The 18,472-nt window shown below is 33.2% G+C and overlaps 1 protein-coding gene across 1 annotated transcript; it reads right to left on the bottom strand.

Annotated features, from left to right (window-relative positions):
* Positions 1–285: 285 nt before the first annotated feature.
* On the bottom strand, positions 286–17,451 carry LOC138703802 (uncharacterized). The gene is made up of 5 exons (XM_069831990.1): positions 17,354–17,451; positions 12,836–12,890; positions 7,819–7,861; positions 4,491–4,643; positions 286–582 (listed from the first exon to the last, which is right to left on the bottom strand). The coding sequence occupies exons 2-5, from the start codon at positions 12,884–12,886 to the stop codon at positions 404–406; spliced, it is 426 nt and encodes a 141-aa protein (XP_069688091.1). The 5' UTR covers positions 12,887–12,890; positions 17,354–17,451; the 3' UTR covers positions 286–403.
* Positions 17,452–18,472: the final 1,021 nt, after the last annotated feature.

Below are 18,472 nucleotides of genomic sequence, written 5' to 3'. Positions count from 1 at the left end.
AGTGACGGTGGAAAATGAAGTAGGATATATACCTCACAAGTTTTCATGTCCCTCGGCGACGTTGAAGGCGTAAGCGTTACAATGTGCATACTGTACTTGCAACTAGTTCGAAAAAACTGTTCACTATGAATTGAAAAGTCATCATAACCAGCAACTGAAATGAGCTTCGTAATTGTATTATTATCTGCTTCTGAATTTTCGAAGTGGTGTATGTACTTGCTGAAATTTGTGACAAGATAAACTGCTTCTACACGCAAAATTAAGCAGTAAGAATAACATTCAACGTTTCAAGCACAAAATTCATAATTTTATTAGCCATCATTTAATAAAACATTACAATTAATTCTTATAATGTAAGTTTCAATACTGTCTTACATTCTATGACATTCAAATATACCGGGTTTCAGTTCTCCTCATCTGCTAACGCATTTAACTCATCGGCCACATGAAAGAAGTCAGCAACTATTTCCCCTCCGCCTACCAACATCTGTGCCATCTGGTCCAAAATGTTGGCCGAATTATTTCCGAAGCTCTGTAGCCTCGCAGCCAGCGCTTGTTTGTCTTGTTTTGGGAAATTATTTGCTGCAATCGGAGAGAAATATAAAACGCTATTAATACTTATTTCATACACAGACTGGGTTAAAAGTCACTTTCCCGAAAAGCTTTCTTACATTTAGTTACATTCAATGTACATTTGACTACACATTCCTTTAGAACCTACAGATTTTGTTTAAAATGAGGCACAATTCAAAATGTTTGGACTCATAACTTTAATACATTTTCATGAACGACTGTGCGATCATATCTTTAAACTGATACAGATCCTTCGGTTTCTGAGCTAAATCATTATTCTTCAGAATACATCTAGGTCAGACATAACGGCTCGGTTAGAGAAGCCAACGTACTATGGTAGGAACGATCATGATTTTAAAATCAAATGTAGGAAACAGAAAACAGATGTAGGTAAATTCTCATTTTTAAATATAACTATATATGATTGGAATGACCTACCTGCAGCGGTCTTTGAGGGCTGTCCTTCCTTAAGGAGATTCAAGAATAACTTAAAAAGTTGTGTATCAAGTGTAAATTAAAATTAAGGTGACATTTAACATTTAATTTTTTTAAGGTGGCATGTATTTATTTAGCCTGGCCCTTGGTTTGAATTGTAAATTATTTAAAAATAACTTGTAAGAGGGTCTTAGACTAGAAATGTTTAGTAAATGTAGTTCTGTTTAGAAGTATGATGAATAAGAGTGTCATTGTTTGTCTTATTTGAGCTGTTGTATCAGTGAAGCGAGGTGAATCAGTGAAGTTATGGTTTTACAGTGCAGTGAATAGTTCCGATCAGTGATAATTTATAGTGTAAATGAAATGCGTTCTGTAGTGTCAGTGAAATGTGTCATAGTGCCAGTACAGTGAGTGAGATGAGAGTAAAGACTTATGCAGAGTTGAGACACAAAACGTTACCAATAAACCATGCAGAAGCGATGGATGTATAAACAGCCTGTAATTATACAATGGGAATTGCTTTGCAGTAGTTATATACACGAATACCAATGAGAAACATATGTAGGGCCTATACATATGTAGGTTGTATTGTAAAATTAGGTTCACTTATTAATTAGGTTATGTTATGTATTATTATTAATTGTAATTATTGTGTTAAATTGTATTGTGTATTCTTATTGTATTGTGTATTGTATAATTGTATTTGTATTATATAATTGTATTGTGTATTGTAATTTTATAGTGTATTGTTTATATTGTGTATATCACTGCCACCGGGTGCTTGCCCACTTGCAGTCTAACAGTCTTACTAATAAACTGTGTATAGTTTTTATACTAGACTTATGCAGAGTTGAGACAGAAAAGTTACTAATAAACCATGCATAAGCTATGGACGTATAAACAGTCTGTAACTATACAATGGGAATTGCTTTGCAGTAGTTATATATACGAAACCCCTTGTTTAAGCGTTGTATATAGAGAAAAAATGGCCGCCCCTCTAACAGCTGTTCGTATCGACTGTCATTTTATGATGATGGTTGCCTAGTAACCAAAGACGAACAAACTAAAGAGCACATAATAATTAGAATAATATTACTGTAGCTTGTACTCTCTGACCAAAATATAGTATGGTAATCGATTAGAGCCCATCGTACTATCGATACTTAACACGCCACACTAGAGCGCTCTACCGGATGCAATAGAGAATCTCTGATATTCTATTATCTTTCGTAACGAAGTAATGACGAAACTATGACGTAGCTGTGTAACAGTTGTACTGTTATACACGACGTATGTAGTGATTATTAGTAAGGAATTTACACAAGACGTATAAATGAGCTACTCATTGTATAAGTATAAGACAGTTAAACGTCTGTATATAGAGTTTTTATTAGTAAGATCGTAAATAAATACACACAATACCCCACAGGGAAAAATCACATGGCATCAGGTCACGTTCTTCTGTGATTAAATTGCGATTCACTGCAAGAAACAAGCAGTTACTGCATACAGACGCAAGCCAACACAATAAAACAAAACAACAACAATAACATGACATGGAATAGTTATATACAATAAAAGTGATTTAATACAGTTATATATAGTTATATATAGTGTTCATATAACTGTATTAAATCAATTAAATCACTTTTATTGTATATAACTATCCTATTCATGAACAATGTTGCATCTGACCTAACTTATGTAATTTAATGACATGGCATATTTTGAATAACATTGCTAATTTATATTAATACTTTAGGTCCTGAACAAAGTGAGCTATTCTGTTATTACTGTATTATTTACGTAATGTTAATATTATGCATCATCATCATCTTCCTAACAAGTATTAGGCCAAGTGGCCTGTTACGGTCTCAAACTAGAATTTTCAGTCCTATCTTCTTTGGACGGCCAAGAGATCTTTTGCCATATGGATGGTAATGAAGCAGTGCTTTTGGAATTCTGCATCGATTCATTCGTTCGAGATGACCCTTCCACTGAAGTTGATATTTGCTGATGAACTGCATAATGGGTTCTATTTGAAGTTCTTGCATTAGGCCATCATTTTTTTTATGATCCCAGCGAGTATATCCAGCTGTTGCTCTCATAAACCTCATCTCACTTGCTGTTATTCTACTGACATCTTTATTCTTCACAGTCCACGCTTCGCTAGTTAATATTATGCATGATTCCTAAAAAGTAAATTCATCTGTTATTTGCAAACAGGAGTGCGTAACACGTTTATTTATTTTTTTTTTTCGAATTATTCTTCGATAAATGTTGACGTCTCGTGATGCATTCTGTTCCGTTACAGTCCAAATTCAACATCGGAATTACGATACAAACTTCCTAGCTGTCATTACAAAAGAAATGAAAATTTTTCTTGAAAACAATTATGTCTTTAACATTATGTGCCACATACGAGATACACTATTAGATTCACAAAGTAGTTGTTCTCCTGATGATAGTAAGAAATAATGTATTATATTTCAGATTTGTTCCAGTAACATCTTGTGAAGTAGAAAGAATATTTTCAGAGTATAAATATTGTTTTAATATTTTTTGTGAACATAAAAGGAGTATTTGTTTTGATAAATAAAAATGTTTATTGTTATTTTTTATAATGAAGCTAGAATCATAACTGTATACTTTGTATGTTATTTTTGTATGTTTGTGTAAATTATGATTATGTCTCGTGACGAAAATATTGTACGAAATGGAAATATAAAAACTGGAAATTTATCTCTTGAAGAGGTGGAGAAGTTCAAATATCTTGTAGCAACAGTAACAAATATGAATGATACTCGGGAGGAAATTAAACACAGAATAAATATGAGAAATGCCTGTTATTATTCGGTTGAGAAGATTTTATCATCCAGTCTGCTGTCAAAAAATCTGAAAGTTAGAATTTATAAAAGTTATATTACTGGTCGTTCTTTATGGTTGTGAAACTTGGACTCTCCCTTTGAGAGAGGAACAGAGATTAAGGGTGTTTGAGAATAAGGTGCTTAGGAAAATATTTGGGGCTAAGAGGGATGAAGTTACAGGAGAATGGAAAAAGTTACACAACACAGAACTGCACGCATTGTATTATTGACCTGACATAATTAGGAACATTAAAGCCAGACGTTTGAGATGGGCAGGGCATGTAGCACGTATGGGCGAATCCAGAAATACATATAGAGTGTTAGTTGGGAAGCCGGAGGGAAAAAAGACCTTTAGGGCGGCCGAGACGTAGACGGGAGGATAATATTAAAATGGATTTGAGGGAGGGAGGTAGGATATGATGGTAGAGAATGGATTAATCTTGCTCAGGATAGGGACCAATGGCGGGCTTATGTGAGGGCGGCAATGAACCTCCGGGTTCCTTAAAAGCCAGTAAGTAAGTAAGTATTATTATTATTTACAGTATTTAGTTATGCTGGCGGAGTTAAGGCCATAGGGCCTTCCTTCTCTTAATGTACAGACTTGACAAAACTTACCTTTCAATCCATTGCAACCATCGATCAACTGCTGCTTCAGGAGGACGGCATCGTTGGCTGAATCATTCAGCTGTTTTGCCAGGGCGTTAGCCCAGGGGATGAAGGGTTGGAGTTGATCAGGTATAGCACAAATATCATCTGTAGCGGTTTCGACTGCAGAAACATTAGAATTAAGTAACTGTAATTATAATTCATTGTTTTCAATCTTGTTTAACAATTTATTGCCCAATTAGCCGTACCCGTGCGCTCCGCTGCACCCGTTAGAAATAAATAAAATAATTGAAATAGGACATTTGATCCAGGGAACATTCGTGTTTGATGGAAGGATAAATCGTTTATTATGTTACTTAATTTAAATTGTATTAAAAATTAAAATGCGATCATTTTGATGCAGAGACCACTCATTCGGTCATAAAAATTATTTTAGGAAATATAGGAAACGAATGTACAGAATAGCCTATCAACTTTTCTATGCATTAAGGCTGGTTCACAATAAACCGGGAACGAGAACCAGAATGAAAACGAGAAGCAGAGGACGTGAATATGAACATTTTTTATTCACAATAAATCGAGAACGTAGACGACTATGCATATCGATACACATGTCAATAACGATATGTAAAGTAGATATTACGCATTCTGATGTTATTTGTGTATAATTGACCAATGGCGTTCTCTCATGAGTACAAGGCAGCCAACATAAACACAGATTAACCAACTTCAACATTTCAACGGTACTATAAATATGCCCATGCATCTTTATTATCACAACCTATTTTAAGTCTACCATAACGTAAAATAATTAGAGAAGAAACATTTGTAATAGAACAAAAATGAACACAACAGTAGTTATTGAATTGAAGCATGAATATGTAGTGTGTAATACAACCAATACAGTAATAAAATATGATTCACTTCCGATCGGTGTTCAAAGATGCAGTTATTGAAAGCCACGTATTCTCCTTCATTTTCTCATCTTTATACGAGACGCGACGCTTATCGTAAACGTGAGGATTTTCCTCAACACTCAATATTAGAATCTCACCAAATAAAACTTGCTCCATGATGCACAGCACAGAACAAAATAATGCATAGGTTATGTCACGGTCTTCTTGCTACAAAATATACGACGACGAAATAGCTTTTAGATGGCAATAGAATGAATCTAGTGGGCTGTGATCGGAAACGTGAACGCCAAAGTTGAAACTTGGCCAACTCTCCGTTCCCGATCCCGGGCTCCGGCAAGCTTTTCGTTAATTGTGAATGCTCACATTTAAATGTACACATTTTAACAATTTTACCGTATTCGTTTTCGTTCCGATTCTCGTTTCCGGTTTATTGTGAACCAGCCTTAAGAAGCTATTTTAATCTTACCTGTCCTCGATTCACTCAGAAGTTACTGTAATAACATTATAGCATTATGTCCATCTAGAGAAACTACACTTTCCAATGGTGAATTAATATACAAATCGATTAATTTAGTTTCCGACATTATTTCATACAAACACAGAAACATCCTCTGTACGCTATGTTTCATAGCTTTCGATTGTTATTGTCCAAGGCCCCTTATAGACGAAGTCATTTGTTTTTTATTTCATTACACCGCCTTATATGGCGTTGTTATTGTAATTTTGAAACTCATTTATCTAATTAAATATCAGTCCTATCAAACTTTTGCATAGAATAAAACTTATCGGAAATTATTTTTAAAGAAACCTTTGTTATGTAATATTTTTCACGAAAATTAATAATAAGGGAGATATTTCGATTTATTTAATTCAAGCCCCCTTGTAACCTCCCTTTTAAATAAAATATTTTGAATGTCATACAGCCTAAATTCTAAGTTACAACGAACTTAATTTATATTCCAATTTTCATATAAATCGGTTCAGCCATTATCGCGTGAAAAGGTAACAAACATGCAGACAGACATACAAACAAAAATTTCAAAAAAGCGATTTTCGGTTTCAGGGCGGTTAATTATATATGTTAGGACCAATTATTTTTGGAAAATCGAAAATTACCAGAAAAATTTCGGCTACAGATTTATTATTAGTATAGATATAGATAATAAAAATGTTTGATTTGAGAATAGTAAAAAAAATCTATAGCTAGAGGATGAAAGAAAATGCTGAAATATTCTGAGGAAATCTGCCCAAGAAACTCGTCCATAATAAATATATATACCTTTCAGTTTGGACTTCTATCCATTTCGTTACAGTTATTCATTACAATGAGTTACGTCTGAGATAAACAGTGACGGGAAATTTTCAATGATTTCCATATCGAATTCTACAGGGACATTATTTTATTTTTACTAACATTTATAATATAAACCTGGCTATACCTTGGATCAACGGTAGGCCTAAAGAACCGGAAACACCGTTTGCTACTCCCTTCCACGATTGGAGTTCGATGATACTGGCGTAATATACAAACAAATCACTTTACTAGGTATAGGAGGGAAGAAAAGTAGTTCATCCATTGACGTAAACTAGAAAATATCACGATTTTGAGTTTGATAATTTTGATTAGGTTTGTGTTTAATCAAAATACAGTACTGTATTAACGATTAGTGGTTTTACTCACGAACTGAGCTGTCCATGTGGACGTATTCATTATGCAGTGTATATTATACTGCCTACAGCACATTAGCGTACAATATAGAGATTGAAGTTAAATTGAAAAATAATCATAATATGGATATTTAAACACATTTTTGAAAATGATGGCCGTTCATTTCGATACAGGCTTCAGTTCTAATATGCATATTATCGCACTATAGACTATTGTACGTAATTCCAATTATGAGATTTGTATTTCGTATCAGTAACTCATGTTGAAATAATTCTGTACTTACTGTATAAAAGAGACCTTACATACTGTAAATTCAATCTCCACTTCTGCCTAATCCGAAAAGATAAAATTACTCAGACATACTATCTACTGTCCGTCCAAGTGGTTACGTCGCAGCGTCGTAGAAAGGGAGGAAATCACGTGACAGTTAATTACTTAACGGGGCCCTTTTATTTAAGTTATTTTAAACAATTGTATGGGTATAATATTACGTAGACGTCCAATTCCTAACAGAAATTAATGTTCTTAGAAAAGAGCTAAGACAGCCAAGTCACTACTAGCATTTACAGAGAGGCGAATAGAAGCAGGTGGGGGAAACCGGGATGCGACGTAGACAAATGGAAAATGATGCAATATTGAAAGCTCTTTCGTCACTGGAAAACGCGAACATATTTTTGGAACGTACTGTTTACTAGTAAAATTTATAAATGCAAGTCAGCTAATATTATGTAGCTGCTCTTCAAATAAATACCTGAGACTGTGGTGGGTTCATCAGACCTAGCGACGTTCATAACCTGAAATAATAGGTAATTGCGCATTTAGAACTTAATCTTCGATGTGAAGTCATGCACTATATTATAAATTACATACTTGGAAATGTTATTCCTTTCATTCACTTACATTTACAGTATCATTTGTCACTAAATATAGAGGAACTTCGGGTATTATGGAACATCATTTTTGTTTTTGTTAAGCATCTAAACATTATTGACACAAAATTAATGATTAGTGAATATATAATTTGCTTAACTTCTTTTTAATTGTTTGTCGTAGCATCAACTCAATAAATTATTTCTATATTACGTAAATAACGACCAATATAAAAAATGTACATTTTTCGAGTAATATGGAATATGAGGGTAATATGGAATACAACAATTTTTACTTAGTATTCCTGTCATTTATTTAAAAACTGTTACTAAAAATGTGTTAAAATAAATGGAAAAGCCCAGAACTTTGAATGAATACTTGAAATAACTAAAAAAAAAAAAGTAGACGGACATAATCTAATCCAAAGCAAATACAGTGGTTTACTGTCAACATAGCCAATGTTAGTTTTCGTTAATAAATAATTTCACAGTTTTCCTATATATGTAAAAGTACCGTTGATAGAATGTCTCATGTCATCTTATATTTTTCTTTCGGTTAATAGGCCTGTGAGATATACGGTAGTAAGTGAGGACAATATGGAATATAGAATATTGGTGTTCCATATTATCCGCACAGCCATTTTGTAAAATAAACATCTATCAAATGATCTCGGAAAAAATATAAATACCTAAAACCACTGAGATGATAAAGATTAACTACTTCCTTACATGGCGTATTTCGTTAAATTGTACCGGGACATCACTTTATTTCTACTTGCATTTTTATTGTACCTGGGTTTCTGAATGTACTTGACTCCCACCCCTTTCACTAATGTCCTTGCTCCCGTCAGCCACACAAACTTACAGCCGCTGTTGCATTCGAAGTCTGCTAGCAGGGTAAAGAATATAGTGTGTTTCAGAAATATGGTTGCGTTTTCTATAGAAGAAAGAGCCTATATTATTGAAGCTTATTTCCAGGGGCAGGTATTTATGGAGATTAATTTTATCATTTGTGTTTTTTAATATTGGTATTGGCAGAGATTGATTTGTACTCTTGGCGGATATTAATGGAGATTTTGAAAAACACAATTATTTCGAAATTGGAGTATTAACTCAGTATGAATATTACTTTCCAAATAATTAACATTAAAGGTTCGTTCGATTCTAGTAAAGGTGCGGTATGGCCAATAGACAATATTTGTTCATTAAAAACGAAAAAAAATGCAGCCCTCAACTTAACACTTTCAAATTATTAGTGAAATGTTGAATTCTCCCTCTTTTGAGTTCACTCATGTAATCAGAACACCTGGAATACCATGTAATGTAGCCTACTTGAATTTATAACAAATTCAAATGAAAAAAAATGTCCGAAAAAAGAACTCAGAATGTGAAATTCGCTATTAAACGACGCAATAGTAACAATTCGCGAATGTGTTCATATTTCGATATTAGAACTCTATTTCGCGATTTTTTGTGATTGTTTTATCTACATATTATTAATCAGAATCACTTGATTCGTAAAGATCGGTAAAAATCTATTGTATATCTATTATGTCGTGATTTTCGCGATTTCCATCAACACCTGGCCCTGCTTATTTCGCACAAGTACGGTGTGTGGCATAACTGAATAACTTTATCTGTGTGGACTGAGCAGAATTGAAGATTAGAGTTACCGAAAGTACGGTAATATGCTGAATAAAGTATCCATTATATAATGAATACAATCGCCTGAAGAGTTGAGTTTGTGAAAAAAAAACTGTTACTAGATCTACTCTACTGTATTTTGATAAAATATCGCAAAAGTAATAAACTAACTGAAAGTCGTAATATCGTATTTCCCTGTAACATAAATGGATACACTATTTTTCCCTCCTCCTATAGCTAGTAAAATGATTTGTTTACATATTGCACTAGTAACACCAAACTCCTGTAATGAAAGGGGATAACAGTGTTTCCGAGTATAGCCAGGTTAATGTTAAAAATGTTGGTAAAAATAAAGTGATGTCCCTGTATATCACATGCATATTTAGTAATCATCTACTAATATCAGATTACCTGCAAAAGTTTTAGAAAACAACAGAACATAGCACTGATTACTAACAACTTCAACTACTTCAACTCAAGCGAGACTACAACAGTAGCTCTAGGAGGATCATACTAAGTAGTTTTCGTGGTTCCCGGTTGGTTGTGACGTTTTATAGAGATGAAACATCATTATTCCACATTACTCGAATATTCCATAATACTCGAAGCTCCTCTACCGTACACAGTCGTACAATTTTATTTGTAAATAGTTCGTGTCCATGTGAGGTAATAACTTAAGGCTAGAGTTCTGAGTTTTGTTGCTTAGAATACAAGTTAGGTGTACCTCGATACTACTAGCTTCACGCTCCGGTACTGTGTTCATATCTATTTGTGTACCCGTGTCTACTGGGTGTTCAGTTCAAAATGTGTCTTGGCTCGCTGTATGCCGTCATGTGGCTAGCTGATGAGCCTAGAGAATTCAATCTTCCTACACTTCCGCAGCTCAAGTGTATAACCTAAGAGGCAGAGAAGATGGCTAGCAAGTACGGCGTTCATTCTGAAGAGTACGTACCGATACGTACGGTAACGCCGGTAGTGGCAGGAATGTGAACTGTTTGGAAATACGTACTGTCTGGATATGGGGAGAGGGTTAAGACGATTACTTACGTATTTGTTGACATTAACTTCGACGGTCAACATGGACACGGAGCATTTGATTTGTGTTGTGGAATGTTACCGTACGCAACCGATGATAACAAATACCCTGCGTACGACTTGCCGTCGCAAAACACAGTTCGAAAGAGGTTATGGTAGCACACAGACAGTACAGACCGCCGTCTGTTGCTACGACGTTCAAGTTATACCGTACACGTTCTCAAGTTCAGATTGAAGAACGCCTTAAATAATAGGCAACTTCTCTAACATATCAGCTGAAACTCGCTTCAAATCGGTGACCCAACTACAGTGACGTCATGACACACTTTGAAATGAACACCCAGTATTAAGTCGGTGTACAACAGGAATAGTAGCCCTACTCAAGTACAAAATGCCGCTTAAATTTAAAAACAATAATAACGAAGTATTTATTTAGAGACAGCTTATGTGTGACAAAAAATAATTCTTTACCACGGTTAGACAAAACTAAACACTTTCAGGACCCAGCCCCTTTATTTTCAGGAGCCAACACATTTTGTCCACACATGAAATGAGAAAACCATTCTAGCTATGATGATACATTTACTGAAATACAGAGCTCCTACAAAACACCTTTCCGGTTTCGAACACATGTAATTTACGTTCTATGAATCTGAGGTGCATGAACATAGTACCAATTGAAAGAGAAACTAAAAAAGTTGAGTTGTTTTCCTAGTTGGCAACACTGCCTCATAACAGCGCATATACCCACACCCGTAGAGTAACGGTTAGCGCGTCTGACCGTAAAACCAGGTGGCCCGAATTCGAATCCTGGTCAGGGCAAGTTATCTGGTTGAGGTTTTTTCCGGGGTTTTCCCTCAACATCTCAGGTTATTTAGCGTCAAAAGCTGGGTAACTATCGGTGTTGGACTCCGGACTCATTTCACCGGCATTATCACCTTCATTTCATTCAGACGCTAAATAACCTGAGATGTTGATAGAGCATCGTAAAATAACCTACTAAAACAAAAAAAAATAGCGCATATAAACAAATTAGTTCCTTGTTCAGGCGAAATAGCTGCTTTAGAGGACAGCAAAGCTTGATTTTCATGTGAACCAGTCGGTTATTAATGTGCAATGGCATTACCGAACAAAGTTCGGTGCATATCCACCCAGTGGGCCTACAATCCGTAAATACTACACTGATTTTAAGGCAAGATTCTTCGCAAGCGGTTGCGATTTCATCCGTAACGAATACAGTTGCTGCAAGCCCTAAAACAAGAGGACAAAGTGTTACGAAGAAATTTCTGCATAAGTATAACTAACTTACTGGCTTTTAAGGAACCCGGAGGCTCATTGCCGCCCTCACATAAGCCCGCCATTGGTTCCTATCCTGAGCAAGATTAATCCAGTCTCTATCATCATATCCCACCTCCCTCAAATCCATTTTAATATTATCTCCCCATCTACGTCTCGGCCTCCCTAAAGGTCTTTTTCCCTCCGGTATTTCTGGATTCGTCCATACGTGCTACATGTGAAGAATACAATGCGTACAGTTCTGTGTTGTGTAACTTTCTCCATTCTCCTGTAACTTCATCCCTCTTAGCCCCAAATATTTTCCTAAGCGTCTTATTCTCAAACACCCTTAACCTATGTTCCTCTCTCAAAGTGAGAGTCCAAGTTTCACAACCATAAAGAACAATCGGTAATATAACTGTTTTATAAATTCTAACTTTCACATTTTTTGACAGCAGACTGGATGATAAAAGCTTTTCAACCGAATAATAACAGGCATTTCCCATATTTATTCTGTGTTTAATTTCCTCTCGAGTATCATTTATATTTGTTACTGTTGTTCCAAGATATTTGAACTTCTTCACCTCTTCAAAAGATAAATTTCCGATTTCTATATTTCCATTTCGTACAATATTCTGGTCACGAGACATAATCATAGACTTTGTCTTTTCGGGATTTACTTCCAAACCTATCTCTTTACTTGCTTCCAGTAAAATTCCCGTGTTTTCCCTAATCGTTTGTGGATTTTCTCCTAACATATTCACGTCATCCCCATAGACAAGCAGCTGATGTAACCCGTTCAATTCCAAACCCTCTCTGTTTTCCTGGACTCTTAAAAATAATATATAATAATAATAATAATAATAATAATAATAATAATAATAATAATAATAATATATAAGCATTATTTCAATAAATGCATATTTTATATTTGAAAACACTTACTTGTATGAACACGAAGGCAAGCAAAGCGATGCTGATGGTTTTGGCGAACATGATTCTGAAAAAACAATATTCAGGATTAAAGAATGATTAAGCAATAAAACTTAATTGAGGGGGTCAGAAGGAAAAGGGGTACAAGTGACATTTCTAAGAACATTAGTTAAGTGCATCCAGGGCAAGCTAAAATATCTTAAATTTTAATGGCAAAGAAATATACAGAATGATTCACGAAGATTTACCGTCACTTACGGAGTTTATTTCCGAAGATATTCTGAGCAAAAAATGTCATATAGACATATGTCTTAATCTCTGTATTATCAGAGTTACACTAATTTTAAGTTGTTTGTAAAAAACCTTTGTCTTGAGTTTTAAGGGTAAAAAATATTGCAAATAGAAAATTAACTATCCAGAAGTATCACTTCTTTAATTGGCTAGTGTTCTGAAGCTAAAAATGTGTTAATTGCTTTGTACAGATTTTTTTTTTCAATTCTTAACTAAAAATGATATTCTTACGCACTTATCACAAAAATTGTTACAAATCATACAACTTTAGGAACTTGATTCTTTACAGTTTAATTATGCATCCTAATGTACAGCCTTAAAGAATTTATAAGAGTGACGTGATTTGCAACAATTGTTGTGATAAATGCGTAAGAAAATGTAATTTTGTAGTTAAAAATCCAAGAAAAATTCTGTACGAAGCGACTATGGAATTCACAAATAGTACATTACGCAACGAGCCTATAATGGTAGTAATTAAGACGCGAGTATGTTTATGAAACGAGCGCAAGTATTCATGTTATGGTTATGTAAGTGAGGAGTAGAACTGACCTGAATTGTGAGATGTGCGCAGACGCGAAAGTATTGATTTTTTCCGAAACACGAATGTCATTGACCTTGATATAATCTACAGACGTGGACAAATTATTAACAAAATTGACAATTTTTATGATAATTATATTTACAAAATTTGACTTTTCAATTTAGACTACAGTTGACAATTTTGCATATTTATATCGTTACAGCAGATAGAAATATGCAAAACATCAAATGTAAGCTATTCTAAATTGAAGAGTCAAATTTTGTAATATATATATAATGAAATCTTCAATTTTGCTAATAATTTGTAAATATGCAAAAATGTCAACTGCAGTCTAAAGTGAAGGGTCAAATTTTGTAAAAATATATAATAAAAAATCTTCAGTTTTGCTAATAATTTGGAAATATCCAAAATGTCACCTGTAGTCCAAATTGAAGAGTCGAATTTTGTAAAAATATACAAAAAATCTTCACTTTTGCTAATAATTTGTAAATATGCAAAAATATCAATTGTAGTCTAAATTGAAGAGTGAAATTTTGTAAAAATATACATACAAATCTTCGATTTTTCTAATAATTTGGAAATGCTCAAAGATGTCAACTGTAGTCTAAATTGAAGAATCATACTTTGTAAAAATATATAATAAAAATCTCCAATTTTGCTAATAATTTGTCCACGTCTGTAGATAATAACATGAAGATTAGGCTTGATATAACCTGGAAATTGATTTAGAATTGAAAAACGAGATGACAAATTCAATTTATTTGAATATTATTTACAATTAACGCTAATTATTATAGTAACAGAACATAACCTTCTGCGACAGTATTGGATTTCCAGCCTCCGTGACTTTTCGCTAATTGTCTTTCGATTGCGTATCCCAGAATAATCGATACTTGCGGTTTTATAATGGTACAATCAGTACAAAGGTGATTTCTCATTGGCTGAACAACTGAATTATAATGAATAGGAGTCCACACCTGTGGAGTAACGGTCAGCGCGTCCAGGTGGCCCGGGTTCGAATCCTGGTCGGGGCAAGTTACCTGGTTGAGGTTTTTTCCGGGGTTTTGCCTCAACCCAATAGAAGCAAATGCTGGGTAACTTTCGGTGCTGGACCCCGGACTCATTTCACCGGAATTATCACCTTCATATCATTCAGACGCTAAATAACCTAGATGTTGATACAGCGTCGTAAAATAACCCAATAAAATAAAAATAATGACTAGGTATACTTTAATGAGGTGCATTAAAGGGCTACTACCAGGTGCATAATTACTACATTTCGGCATGGTCAAGCATAAACATTTTTTAGCTTCAGAATATTAGCTACAGTAATTAAAGAAATGATACTCCTGAATAGTTCATTCTTTATCTGTAATATTCTTTTACCCTTAAAACTCAACAATAATGTTATTTTACAAACAACTTCTAATTAGTGTAATTCTGAAAATATTGAGATTAGGACAAATGTTTATGTAACTTTTTTGCTCAGAATGTCTTCGGAAATAAGCTCCTTAAGAGACGGTAAATCCTCGTGAATCACCCTGTATATATATATATATATATATATATATATATATATATATATATATATATATTTTTTAACCAAATCACTTACTAAAATTAAAAGAATAAAATTCACGGAATTTAAGAAAGCTTAAGTACTTTCAACCACATCTTCTCAAAAATAACTTAAGTGCACTTATACCCCTTTGCTTCTGATCCCCTCAATTGCAATCTTAATAAAACTTCAGCCTTACACGACGATATTTCAAGTAGTTCACATGTTGTACGAAGACAAAAATGTGGCAGGTTTCTTCATTATTACCAGAAATAAAATAAACATTAACACTATAAAATAATGGTGATATTAAACATAATTGCGACAAGATTATAGATTTTAACCACTAATTTATACTGTTAGAATGTGGCTAAAAATACTCACTTCAGATTGGACCAATAATAGATCTGTACACTTCTGACCGTAAAACTAGCGGTTCCGGGTTCAAATCCTGGTTCGGACAAGTTATCTGGTTGAGGTTTTTTCCGGGATTTTCCTTCAACCCATTAAGAGAGTCCGGAAGTTTGGCAAAATTCCTTTTCTTATTCGTTGCAGATACTGAGCTTCTGTTAAAGAAGAAACTATTTCCATGTCTTTCTCAGTATTTTATGAGTTTCTATTTTGTCCTTTTTGGCTATTTTAACGAAATTATTTTATTCCAAGTTTAATGCCTTTTTTTTGGCTTTTCTATATAAAGTCGTGTTTCAAAAATATTTGAATAAGGTCTAATTAAAAAGATCGATGTAATAAACTTATGATTTTATATTTTTCTGTGGAGAAATATGAAGGACTTTTTTTGCTAAAAAATATGCCTATTGTACTACGAACTTAGGCTTATGTAATCATTGTGATTTCAGTTCACATTATTGCAATTAGATATTTTTTATGTTCACTCAACTACAACACGTGGATTGTTCTTATTGGTGATTAGGTTGAAGAGAATAAAGCTACAAAAACGTATTAAGAATTTCATGTAATGGTTATGTTTGTGTATTAAATTATTTTAAAATTGTGTATACCCTTCAAGAAATATCATAAATAATCCTCATTGATCAAATTTAGGAAATCACACAAAATAAGCTATGTTTTCATCCTACAACCAACTGATAATAACAAAAATATAGGTTGCCAGGCGACGATAGAAAACAAAAGATGCGAAAACAAATGAATGACGTGTATAAACAATTGAATGCTCTTTCGTATTTAAGTATAAAAATATAGGGGTTCCATTTGAAGTTTCAAAGTGTGGATGGACGGGGTTGGGGGTGAATTCTAAAATGCAATTAAGCCTAGTTTCAGACTTCCCCCTCAATATCTAAATTGACGTGTTGTTTGTTTAAATTGAATTCAATTTAAATAATTAGTTATTTAGACTGAGAAGTTTTGAAATGAAACGTATGTAATTGCTACATAAGTTTCATTAAGATATGCAGTTTCGAACAAACATGTATTTGCACATATTTCTTTCTCATCACTAATCGTAAATAAACAAACAAAAATTAAATTGTATATAAATACAAAGTACGAAGTAAATAGATTGTATTAAATATAAATATTTGTTACATATCGTTTCAATCTTATTTCACAATTAAAGATGTCGGATATATTATCTTATCACACATATAAATTATTTATATGAAAGTCATCAAACTTTATGACAGACTGGTACACAAAATATAAAATATGACCTTCAAAATTTGACAAGTGCTCCTTTCCATCATGGCAGGTTAGATATTAAATTTGAAAGAAAAATTGATGACAAAGCATCAATAATACGGAAAATGAAAAAGAGTACGTTCAGTTGTCATAGCGACGTTCAAGTGGACAACGGACAACTAATCCGTGACAGAAGAATATCGAAGAGGAAGAAGAGAAGTCTGTTTCATTCCAACTTTCGCAACTGTGATAGTTAATTTTAAAGCCTCACTAGTCAAAATTGTTTTATAGTGATGCCAAGTTTCACATACAAATTTTGTATAAGTTCAGATCTAAAAAGCAACTTACAATTTTCTGGCTTAAAGTCTAAAGTAAGCTATATGCTTAATTACTCTTTATTTTAAACAGAGACCAGTACTGGCAACTGTCGCCACTTATCATTACAATATTCGGGAAGCCTGCAAATTCACGATGTTATACTCACACTCAGTAGAAAAAGCTGTCTCTTCTGCTAGTGACTGACTGATACTTCCTTAGCTGCTCTAAGCACCTTTTATATGGTGAGAGTGAGGGGAAATTTTACTCAAATTTATCATTTTTACGCTCTTCTAGCTAAGGTCATTTTTTAAATATCTTTTCAAAATAAATTACTATAATGATAAGAAGATACGTGTGAGTTTCAGTGTTTCACGTGCATAATTACGAGTACATGATAGCAAAAACTCTTTGTGAAAAATAATCATAACGAAATACATTATATCCTTCAAACCTTGAATGTGCTTTTAACCTTCCATTATTATCAGTGTGATAAATGTGAAGTCCCTCATTTGTATCACCCAGTGTTGCCTCGGGTTTCTTTTTTTTTTTTTTTTTTTGCTTCTATTTTCAATTAAAGTGTGTGTTAGACTTTTCGGAAATACCAGAAACTCAACTATAGACAACCAAAACGATTTGTCTTTACTAAGCTTTCCTCATGCATAAAGATGAACCTTTACAGGATGTCACTTACACAAATTAATGATCTTCTTAGCCAAATGCCTGCCAGGGTTAACTCAATTTAAAACGGATGTAGATCAGGCACCTAAAAGAAAAAATTTCATCACGTGCCTTACTTTAAACTGTATTTTTAATTAATTTTGGCACACCTATATGGAAACTACTGTTTTTCATAACAATTTATTTATTCATTCATTCATTCATACTTACTTATTTATTTACTTACTTACTTAGTTATTTATTTACTTATTTATTTATTTACTTATTTACTTACTTATTTATTATGTATTTATTATTTAATTACTCATTTATTATTTATTTATGTATTTACTAATTTATTTACTTATTTATGTATTTACTTATTTATTTACTTATTTATTTATTTATTTATTTACTTATTTATTATTTATTTATTTACTTATTTATTATTTATTTATTTATTTACTTATTTTTATTTACTTATTTATTTACTTACTTACTTACCTACCTACCTAAATACCTACCTACCTACCTACTTGTTTGTTTATTTATTTATTTATTCATTTATTTATTTATTTACTTATTTTTATTTACTTATTTATTTACTTACTTACTTACCTACCTACCT

The sequence above is a fragment of the Periplaneta americana genome, chromosome 7 (assembly GCF_040183065.1).
Source record: "Periplaneta americana isolate PAMFEO1 chromosome 7, P.americana_PAMFEO1_priV1, whole genome shotgun sequence".
In the NCBI taxonomy this organism is placed as follows: Eukaryota; Metazoa; Arthropoda; class Insecta; order Blattodea; family Blattidae; genus Periplaneta; species Periplaneta americana.
The sequence above is the reverse complement of the archived record's forward strand: the minus strand, read 5'-3'. Positions and strand labels throughout refer to the sequence as shown.